Source organism: Gavialis gangeticus, unplaced genomic scaffold (genome assembly GCF_001723915.1).
Source record: "Gavialis gangeticus isolate Ggan-Ray unplaced genomic scaffold, GavGan_comp1, whole genome shotgun sequence".
In the NCBI taxonomy this organism is placed as follows: Eukaryota; Metazoa; Chordata; order Crocodylia; family Gavialidae; genus Gavialis; species Gavialis gangeticus.
Genome location: NW_017729004.1, coordinates 22,200,475 through 22,211,183, shown reverse-complemented (window position 1 = coordinate 22,211,183; position 10,709 = coordinate 22,200,475). Strand labels below are relative to the sequence as shown.

Genomic DNA, 10,709 nt, shown 5'->3' with positions numbered 1-10,709 from the left:
TGTTGAACAGTGCGGGCCCGAAGACCGAGCCCTGGGGGACCCCACTGCCCACATCCCTCCAGGTTGAAAATGACCCATCCACCACCACTCTCTGGCGACCCATTTGACTGTGTAGGTGTTGACACCACCGTCCCCCAGTTTCTTAATGAGAATGGGGTGAGAGAGAGTGTCGAAGGCCTTCCGAAAGTCCAGAAAGATGACGTCCACTGCTATCCCTGCATCTAAGGATTTGGTAACCTGGTCGTAGAAGGCCACCAGGTTGGTCTGACAGGACCTGCCTCTAATGAACCCGTGTTGGTTGCCCTTAAGCATAATCTCCCCTGCTGGCCCCTTGTGGACATGTGCTAGAATAATTCTCTCAAAAAGCTTACCCAGGATCGAGGTAAGACTAACTGGCCTATAGTTCCCCTGGTCCTCCTTCCTCCCTTTTTTGAAGATGGGAACCACACTGGCCCTCTTCCAGTCCTCTGGCACTACACCGGAGCACTACGAGTGCTCATAAAGCCATGCCAGGGGTCCCACAATGAGATGGAGAAGAGAAGCCTTAGGGGGGGATTTGATAACAGTCCTCAACTCCCTGAAGGGTGGGTGCAGAAAGGGTGGAGATGGGCTTTCCTCTAGGGACAGGGCCTCACACTGCCTCAGGTGAAATGTAGGCAGGAGTTTAGGAACTTCTTGCCAGGGCCGCTGGGCACTGGAGCAGGCTGCCCAGAGAAGCTGGCCCTGAGGAGGTTGGCAGGACAGGGCCCTGGAGCAGGGGGCTGCAGGGATGACTGCGAGGTCCCTGCTCACTGCTTCGGGGCTGGTTCTGCCCACGGGCCCCAGCCTGTACCTCAGCCAGCACCAGTGGGCATCTATGGGGGGGGCGGGCCATGGGCTCGGTCTTCCCCTGCCCCACCCGTATTCGTGCATTCGGGGCGTTCAACACACGGCTAACATGAACCCGTGCGCATGCGCAGCCGGCGGGGGAACAACAGCGTCTGCCTCGCTCAGGAGTCTCGCGAGAGCGGCGCCCGTTGACGCGCATGCGTGCGGGAGGGGCGGGCTGTTAACGGCCTCCGCGGGAGAATTCGAATGGTGCGTGAAGCGCGGGCGGTCGGGGTCGGGGTCGGGGTTTCGGTCTTCTCCGCTGTGGTGGGTTGGCTGTGGCGCTGCGTTGGGCCCACTCGTACCTGCTCCGGTCTGGCTGCCCGCGGCCATGGAGCGGGTTCTCTATTCTCTGCGGAAAGAAGCGGCGCGGAGGTGCCCCTTCGCCGGGAAACGGAGGCTTGCACCTGTCTGCCTCGCTCCGCTCGCGACCTAGGCCTGCGGACCTCTAGACAGGGGTGTGGATGTAGTCACATGTGTGAGATGTGCATGTCCTTTTCCACCGTGAGTGGAGTTGTGAAGACCAAGTTTTAACTATTAAAATTCAGCCTCGACTTATACACCTCATTGATACTTCTGACTCCCACCCAGCCCCGGACAAACCTTAGCCCGGGCCTGACCTGATCTTTACCTACCGACAGTGCCCCTGTTGCTGGAGGCCATGGGGTCTGGGCCCAGCCCAAGTGCAGCCTACAGGCCTTGCCAGGCTCAGTGCTCAGCTGACTCTCACAGGGGACAGGGTTGGGCTAAGCACCCGGCCAAGCAGCATTTCTATAGTGCACTTGCAGGGGATGGGGCCGGACTTGACACTTGTGTGGGGCGGCCCCATCCCCTGTGAACAGCTCTGTCTGAGCCACACCGAGCCTGGCCCAGCAACGTGTGTCTACCCCCTGGGTACCTGGCCCACGGTGTAAGTCGACCCCATGTTTCTGATCCAAAAAGTTAGGTCGACTTATACACTGCATCTACGAAATTCTTACTTTTTTGGATCAGAAAAATGGGGTTGACTTGCACTTTGTTAACCTGTACACCATGAAATATGGTACTTAGAAATATAGATGTCTCGATTTGTCTACAGATCGATTTGCCTATATCTCTGTATAGATATATCTGTATCTATATATATTATCGACTCCTAGAGAAGTAGGGTTGGAAGAGGTCATCTAGTCAAACCCCTGCTTGAGGCAAGATCATCCTTATCCCAGCCATCATTTACAAATTCATAATCTAAACTCTACTTAAGGCTACCATCAACCCTGGCACAATACAGACCTGACACCCTAGCCTGCCACAGATAAGGGCAGCCAATGTCCTGCTTCTGTGAAATGTTGTCGATATATGCTCAAGAGATCCTAGGAAGAGGGCCAGTCCCTGCTACAGAGGAAGGCAGTCTGTACCGATCATGAGCCCAAATGTAGCGTCCGACCCTGACGAGGGGATATGTATACACCAGATGCTATGAAAGATTGTGAAGAAAGAGTATAAGGAAAAGAAATGTAAGAACAATGGGCAAGGGTGAAGGGAGAGAGAGAGATGGCAGAGGAGGGCAGTGCTAGAAGAGAAGAGCAAAGGAGCTGTAAACATAGGAACAAAGGGTAGGGCAGGGTCACAAAACCTAACCCGCGTAATGAGATACGGATCCGCAGTCCCTGTTTAAACCATATGAACACAGTCCAGTTTGTGAGTGATTTCTTGTTCATTCTCCTGCATGGGGTCAGCAATCCCAAGGTCAGCTATGGACCATGCAGGGAGACTGAGCATTCTTTCCCATGCTTTTGTGTCTTCCTGGGGCTGATGTCTGATTGGTGTCTGTTGATCCTCACATGTAGAGATCACCTGGTCTGTCCAATGTAGACAACAGAAAGGCATTGCAAGCAGGTGATGGCATACATGACATTAGTAGAGTTACAGGTAAATGAACCTTGAATGCTGTACTCCTTGGTATTAGGTCCAGTGATGATCTAGTCTGTATTGATGTGGGATCACAGGAGGCATGGACCCAAATCCATTGGAAGGCCTGGTGCTTTGAAGTGGATGAGAATTTGTTAGTCTGTTGTTTGAGAGATGCTCTTTGAGTTTGGGAAACTGTGAGCGAGGGCAGGTTCTTCTTATACTTTACTTTCAGTGTATCGTTCATAGCATCTGATGAAGTGAACTTGGGTTCATAAAAGCTTGTGCTTGCTATATAGATCTTATTTAGTTGGTCTATAAAAGTGCAGATCTACCCTGCCTTCTGAATGAGTTCAGACTCACACTGCTAATTACCTCTGTCTTTGGAAAGCCTTCAGGGGTAGGTCTCAGGAGTGGTGATAAATTTGCAATAAATCTTTTCAAGTGATCTGAGCAAGAAGCAATAACATGAGTAGCAGTTGGCTGTTAATATCTAGTCAGAGTGCCTTGAAAGTAAGCGTTAATGTTGGTTTAGAGGATTTGAGTCATGTAAGTAATTGGGCAGTTGGCACCTTAGAGGCCAGCTGGTTCAGAGGCAGGAGCCTTGGTAGGCAACAAGCTACTTTGTCCAGGGTTAAGAAATGGGTTGGCAGAAAGTAAAGGCTTCATACAGAAAGGTGGGGGGGAGTGAATGCTGCTAAGAAAGCAAATCAGGTTGATTAGACGAATAATAGAGGCAAGGGTTTTTTAGGGTGATAGCTTTTACTTCTGCTGTGTAGTTGGGATAAAGTTAGACAAGCTTTCAAATGCAAGACATTCTTCATCAGGTCTTTGATTATAGGCTGTGCCTGGATTCCTGTAATAAGAGAACCAATGAAGAATGTCTTGCAATTCAAACTTGTCTAACTTTATACTAACTACATGGTTGGTTTAAAGAAGATAGCACCCTAAGAAATCCTAGCCTCTTGCATATTTTTTGGTCCATCTTGGCCACTCTTACACTATAGTTGAGAGGAATGAAGCAGCTGATACCTGGAAGGGACCCAGCTGTTAACATTTAGTCCAGGTAATGAGATAACTCACCGGCCCTGTTGAGAACACAGTTAATACAATCCAGACTGTGGATGACCTCTTGTTCAGCAATTTTGTGTTGTGTTGCAGTTGGTTTAAGTTCCTTTCTGTTTAAGGACCGCTGAGGGTAGTGATGGGAAAGCAGAGATGGAGTGGCCAGGAATGCACTTTACTGATGATCTGCCCAAGCAGGCTTAAGTGTTCTGCCATAGGCTTTTTTGTGTTTCTCTATTACCTGCCTTCTTCATTTCAGTTAATCTACTCAGCCTCCCCCTTATTACTTTTCTTAGCAGTGTTCCTGTCCCTTTCCCTTTGTATATTCAGTTTTTAATTTTTGCCAGTCCGTGCATGGCATTTGAAAAATAAACAGTTGCTTCTCAGCCAGTTATCCTCTAAGGCCCTACCCTGCCTTCTGCCTGATGTCAGACTAGCACTGCTAACCACCTCTGTAAGGAAATATGTAAAAGGAAGACTTACTGTGTACTTATGTAGGGCTTGCCAGCACTCAGGAAGCTCTGCACTTCGCTTAATATGTGTTTCCTTTACAGTTATTTTTGGTGCATTTTTGCTAGTTTCAGAATGCTTCAAAGGATGTGTGCATCTGTCTGCCTTTGAACAGTTTTGAAGGTGTTTGAAGCACTTTTGATTTGTCCTTATACTCCTCATGGGGAAAGTTTGACTCAGAGGGTTGATCCAGAAACACTGTGCACCAGATTTAAAGCTAGCCAATAAGAAACACTAAGCACACTAACATTCTGCCCCACTCCAGAGCATAGGCACCCGGGTGGATTTGATTTAAATCAAATTGATTTAAATCATGATTTAAATCACTGGTTAGGAAGCCTTGATTTAATCATTGTTTTTTTAAAAATGTGCATTCTTGTTTGATATCCTCTATTCATTTAGCTTCTTGAAACTTTGCACTTTTAGAGAGAGGTAAGGGCTTGACTCTGTATACACAAACTTCCAAGAGACAATAGGGCTGATGGGTAGGTAATCAATAGGGGTGCACCAATAGAGATTTTTGGGGCCGATACCAATAGCTCATATTTAAGGAGGCATATCGGCTAATACCGATCAGATTTCCTATACAGTTGCCTCCAGCTAGTAAGTGTGGTGTGGTGCAAGAGGCTTGGAGGGGGCAGGGGTAGGCACTGCCCAGGTGAGGTGGGAGTGGTCCCAGAGCCACAGCTCATGGGGGGGAGAAGCGGCTCCCACTGCTGCTTGCACCCTGGGAGGGCATGGTGGGGGGAGGGAAGGGCATGTGTCCCCCAGACTTGCATGAGGTGGGGTTGGCTGCAGCTGGGGCTGCGTGGGGCTCTTCTTGGCAGGGGCTGGGCTCAGAGCAGGCGCTGGCAGCGCTGGGAGGATGCTGCATCCACCCCAAATTTCGCTGCCACTCTTCTCCCAGCACCGTCCCCAGCCGCAGTCCTGGCTCTTCTGGCATGTGGGTGGAGGTGGGGCATTGAGTGGAGCTGCTACATGGGTGCATCATGGCTCAGCAGGGTGCTGTGCACCGTCTGAGAGCTGGAGTGGCTTCACCTGTCAGCCAGAGCTCAACACCACTCAGCCTCAGTGGCCCCAACTCCCAGACAGCGTGCAGTGCCCTGCCGAGCTGCACTGCACCCACTCCATGGAGCAGTTGACACGTGGGGGCCAGGCAGGGGATGGGGCCGGGCAAGGCAGCCATGGAGGCTTCTTCTACTGCAGCACTGGGTCACACCCGCCAGGCTGTGGAGGCCCAGGGGGAGGGCAGCAGGGTGGGAGCCCAAGCCCACAATGGGCAGCGTGCTTCTTCCCCACGCACAAATCTGGGGTGCATGGGTCCCCCCAGGAGTGTGTGTAGCTGTGGGGAGCAAACCTCCTCTCCCTCCTAAGCCCACAGCAGTGGGGGAGCTGGGCTCCACTTGGCTGCAACAGCCTTCATCTGCTAGGGGGCTGCAGACCTGGGTCCCTGGCTCCATAGCCCAGGCAGCTGGAGGCTCCCTCCAGCTACCCCAAAATTCACCGTGGCTCCCTCATAGCCTCCCTCCCAGCACTCCCACCACCTGCCCTGAGCACATCCTTGACCTAACCCCCCCCCCACCATGCGCCAGGAAGCATCTAGCACAGCCCTAGTGCACTGCTGCAGCCCACCCCGCTCCACATTGATCTGGGGGCACATACCACCCCCCATGACTTCCTGGGGTGCGCACAGTGGTGGGAGCTGCCTCCCCCTCCGCACACCCCTGGACAAGCTGTGGCTCTGTCCTGCACTGCTGGCCAGCACCTGCCCCAACCCAACTCCCTCCCTTACCCTGGGGGCCTTGAGCTGCCTGGCTACCCCACATCCCTTCCCTCCCCTTCCACCACAACAGACTTACTGGCTGCATGCAGCTCTTCAAGCTGCCAGGCTGTGCTCCTCACCATCTACGTGCTGAGCTGCGGCTGCACATATGCGTGGGCATTTATCAGCCAAATTATCAGCCGCATCAGTCTGATTTCCAATACAGTCCATTTTCTTTATATCGGTGCCGATCCGATATTGGACTGATGTATCAGTGCACCTTTAGTCTGTACCCTGTTTGAAGCCAGGAAGTATCCATTGTAAGTTAATCTAAAGGTTTTACTGTTTTAAAGGACTGACGGTTTGAAAGTTTTGGTAGCTGAGATAGGTATGACAAATAAGCAGGAGGCTTCACTGAAATGATTCTTTGGTAATATGCTACTGAGAAGTCTAGTCAGGAGTTAGACTATATTTTTCTTCCTCACAATATTTAAAGAACTTCAGTGTGTTTGTATCAACCTTCCTGCCCCCACAGTGATATTCAAAGCCGGAATTCTTATCCAAAGCATTATGGATAAATACAAACTGAGCTACCCTGATCTTGCTATTAGAGGTGGTATTTTCAACAGCTGAGTTGGCAACACAGAGAAAAGTTTGCATTTCCACTATTTTGTGCCATTAAGTAAATTGTTGCTGTTTGGGATGTTGCCTAGCTAATAAGGGAGTATTTGGTGGAAGAAAATTATACTAAACTGTCTTTTTTTAGATTTCCATTAAAAAGAAAATACAGGAGCTAACCAATTAGGGGGAATATATTAAGAAAAAAATCAACAAATTCCGAAGGCTGAAGTTCAGCACAAGATCACTTGGGACTAAGCAATCAAATGTGAACATACAAACTGGAGAACAACTAGCTAAGTTGCAGAAGCAACCTGGAGGGTAAAGTGGACCATAAGCTGAATATGACCATAACCCTTTACCATGCTTTTTATTAGCACGTTGCCAAAGGATCATTTGGCTTCCAAATACCTGAAGGGTAAAAGATGGGAGGTACTTAACCTTTGGGCTACAGTGCCATGCCATCTGGCCTCTCATAGGTTCAGAAATTTGCTGGCAGGGAAGCAGTGGCACCGTTCCCCTACTGCCAAATTTGCAGGTCTGTGGGGTGTCCTGTGTGCTGGATTGCATGCAGGCAGCACTGGGCCCCCAGGGCCAATCCTGACATACAGGGCTCAGTCCAGTCTGCAAACTGGCTCTATGCTGTTCATCTGACCTACAGGTCCAACAGCTTGAGCACCACTGTGATAGACTATCCTATCAGAGGACAGGACAAGGAATAACAAGTCTTAAGTTACAAAGGACATTTAGGTTGGATTTTAGGGAAAAGTTTTAAATGTGAAGGTGGTTAAGCAGCACATTGAACTATCTAAAGAGGTTGGGGACTCACCATCCTTAATAGTTTTTAAGAGCAGGTTGGAGGAAGACTTGTCTGAAGTGGTTTAAATTGGGATGATTCTCCCTTGAGCAGGAAGTTGGGCTAGATGACCTCCTGAAGTCGCTTCCAGACTTATTCTTCTATAATTCAATAAATTACAAAGCTAAGTTATCTGCTCATGAAGGTGCCATGGGATGCTAAACAAAGTAGTTGCTCTTATGAACCAAATGAGAAGCTTTGAGGAGTTTTTGTCTGCAAATTTTTTCTATGCATTGATGATGATGCTTTAACTTCGGCTGCTATATTTTTTTAGCCACTACATTTGTTTTCATGCAACATGTACCTCTTCTTTAATTAGTTGGTAGAAATTGGGGGTGTATATCTTAAATGAGGGGAGCAGAGGGCCCAATCCTGCAAGAGCTGAACTGCAGGGTTCTTCGTCAAGCTAAGTGGGCAGTCAAAATTGGACTGTCAGCTCACTTGGCTGGCACTACTGGGTGCCCACCCAGCTAGAGAAGCAAGGCCAAGCAATTCAGCTCAGTCAGTGGAGTCAGCTGAGAGGCTGATCTTGCTGGAGCTGAACTGCTTGGCCTTGCTTTTCAAGCCAGGTTGGCACTGTCCTACAGCTCAGGAGTTAACAGAGCAACCAGGGGGTTTTGCCCCACAACTCCCCCCACCCCCAGCTGTAGCTGCTTACGTTTTCTCTGTGAAAATATTGTACTCACTGGTATTTTCAAGGAAAGTTTTTTCATGTCTTATTTTGGGGCATGCAGTATGTGGAAAAATGGTAATTGTTTTTCCCTAGGTTTATGAATTAAGCACTGTAGGAAGAACAGTCCACCATGATGAAACGTGAAACATTTCTGCAAGCTGTATCCAAAAATACTATTGAAAATTTCTTGCGTTTTATCAAGCTTCATGTAAGTAATCCATGTTGTGTATGCATGATAATTGTTTAGTATAATAATCTTCTGGCATTTATTTTTTTTAATCTTTTGGTAACTGTTACCACGTTTAAAGCGATAATGTTAGAAAATATTGCTGTAAACTGGTGTAGCAAATTTAGAGGCATGGCAAACTTACTGCCTTTTTGTTATCACTGTCTAAAATCAGTAGAGACAACTGGAGAGAGTGTAGAGGACAGTAACAAGGACAATGAAAGGCTTAGAACAGGGGTTGGCAATGTACAGTGTCTGGCCCAGATTTGGCCTGTGGAACTGACCTGTGGAGCTGGAGGTTTTTTTGTGGTTTATTCTGTGGCTGTTCTTGTGCTGGACAAAGAGGAGCTGTGTCAGGGACAGGCAGTTTCTAGTGGCGTCTGCACCGCTGCCTTTTTTCCACAGGCTCAGTCTGACTCATTCAGCCATTGGAACTGGCCTGTGGAGCTGAAGGACTTGAATTCTGCCACGCCCGTGCTGGGCTAGTTAGCAAGGAGCTGGACATGGGACAGGGTGCTGGAAGCTGCACCTGCGTTGTTGCTGCTTTTCCCTGCCTCCCACAAATCCTTTCTCCTAAACTACAGCTAAAGGGGAACTGAGTAGGGGCTGGAAGCTGCACCCATGCTGCAGCTGGGGAGTAGGGTGCAGGGACAAGTGGTAGTGGCATATGTGCAGCTCCCAGTTGCCTTGCCCTGGCTCCAGCCTAGTTTCTTCCCGGCTGGAAGCTGCACTTGTGCACCAGCTGGGGAGTAGGGAGAGACTGGGAGACGCAGCCTCAGTGTTTGGCCCCAGTGTGGATGTAGGCAACCTGCCCCACCTGCTGGTGACATACTTCTGAAGCCATGCAGCCTACGCTGGACTGGGGCCAGGTTGTTTAAATGCTGATCTGGGGGCACACTGTTTTTTGTTCTATGTTAAAAGAGAAGCATTTATTCCATTGCAACAACATCCCTTCACATGTAACAATGCACTTCCACAGAATAAAGAAATAATTTTGTGCTATGTCATTTTTAATCACTTTTCAGCAAGATGTATTTGATCCATTTGATTTGAATGAATTGCTTCAAGAGTTACCAAGAAAGCAAAAGGAAATATTATGGGAGAGGCTGAAGCATCTGTTAACGCAAGTTTTGGTAGAGAATCCAGTGGAAGAATGGCAGAGGCTTGATGATGAAAGTGATGATGATATGGAAATAGAAGGAACTCTGCAAATGGTAAGTAAATAAAGAAGTAATATCCCCCCCCAACTAAATACCAAGGTAACAAGTATTTTGTTTTCTTTTACCAATAGATTCATCCATTTAGAGATTGTAGAAACAGAGTTTGAAAACTTCAAAAAAGCAGGCTATAGTTTTCAGGGTTACTATATTTAATCTTTTTTCTCATTCTAGAGTTAAATATTTTATTAATTGATCAATTATTATTGCAATAAATGTAATGAAGGAATATTTTCTTCTTGTAGAATAAAGAGTTTAAAATCTAACTATGACAAGTTAAGTTTTGTTGTGCATGGTTTGAATTATGTTGACTGATTGAATATTCCTTCTGGAGAGGTTCTTTAGCTAATGTCTAAAAAGTGCTACATAATTTCCTAAATATAAAAAAGGAATTAAGGATTCTTAAAACTATTAAAGGATATTAAGTTAAATTATTATTTTTTAAATATCCCTACCTGTTTTGTTGATGCATCAGTTTATTAAAGATACAACAAAATAAAAAAAAATCCATTATATTTAGGTTGGACAAGGAAACCAATAGATTAATCTTTCAGGCATAGGTATTATCTGAGAAAGGTACTAGCTATTGCAGAATTTCTTTAGATCTTTCCCTGAAGAACCACTACAATGGGGTGAAAAGTACCCAGTAAGGCAAATCTTATCCACTGGTTGACAAAATATGCAAGTGGCAGAAGAACCACAGCACTAGCACAGCATTACTTAGCACTTTGCATCTTAGGATCCTAAGGTGATTAAATTATAAGTGAATTGACCCATACAGCAGTCTTGCAAGGTAGATGCCCTTTGTTGCAAAGTTTAAATTACAGACTAGGTCACTGTGGGGCAGAAGTGGTACAATGTTTAAATCTGGATTAATTTTGTATAAATTGGAATTAAATAAACCTTTCTTTTGGATTTAAATGAAGCAAAATCACTTTTTGGCTCATTGATGAAGCAAAGAAAGTGAATGTGTATATAAAAACTAATGTTAGAGCCACACAAACTTTCTATTACTTATATCCTTA

At 47.1% G+C, this 10,709-nt stretch overlaps 1 protein-coding gene across 1 annotated transcript in view; it reads left to right on the top strand.

Annotated features, from left to right (window-relative positions):
- The first annotated feature begins 1,001 nt into the window (after positions 1-1,001).
- Positions 1,002-10,709, top strand: part of NCAPG2 (non-SMC condensin II complex subunit G2) — a 94,518-nt gene continuing 84,810 nt past the window's right edge. The window contains exons 1-3 of the mRNA XM_019508160.1: positions 1,002-1,077; positions 8,335-8,449; positions 9,493-9,681. Of these exons, the coding sequence (XP_019363705.1) occupies positions 8,372-8,449; positions 9,493-9,681 (267 nt within the window). The 5' untranslated portion in view covers positions 1,002-1,077; positions 8,335-8,371. The remainder of the gene's footprint in view (positions 1,078-8,334; positions 8,450-9,492; positions 9,682-10,709) is intronic.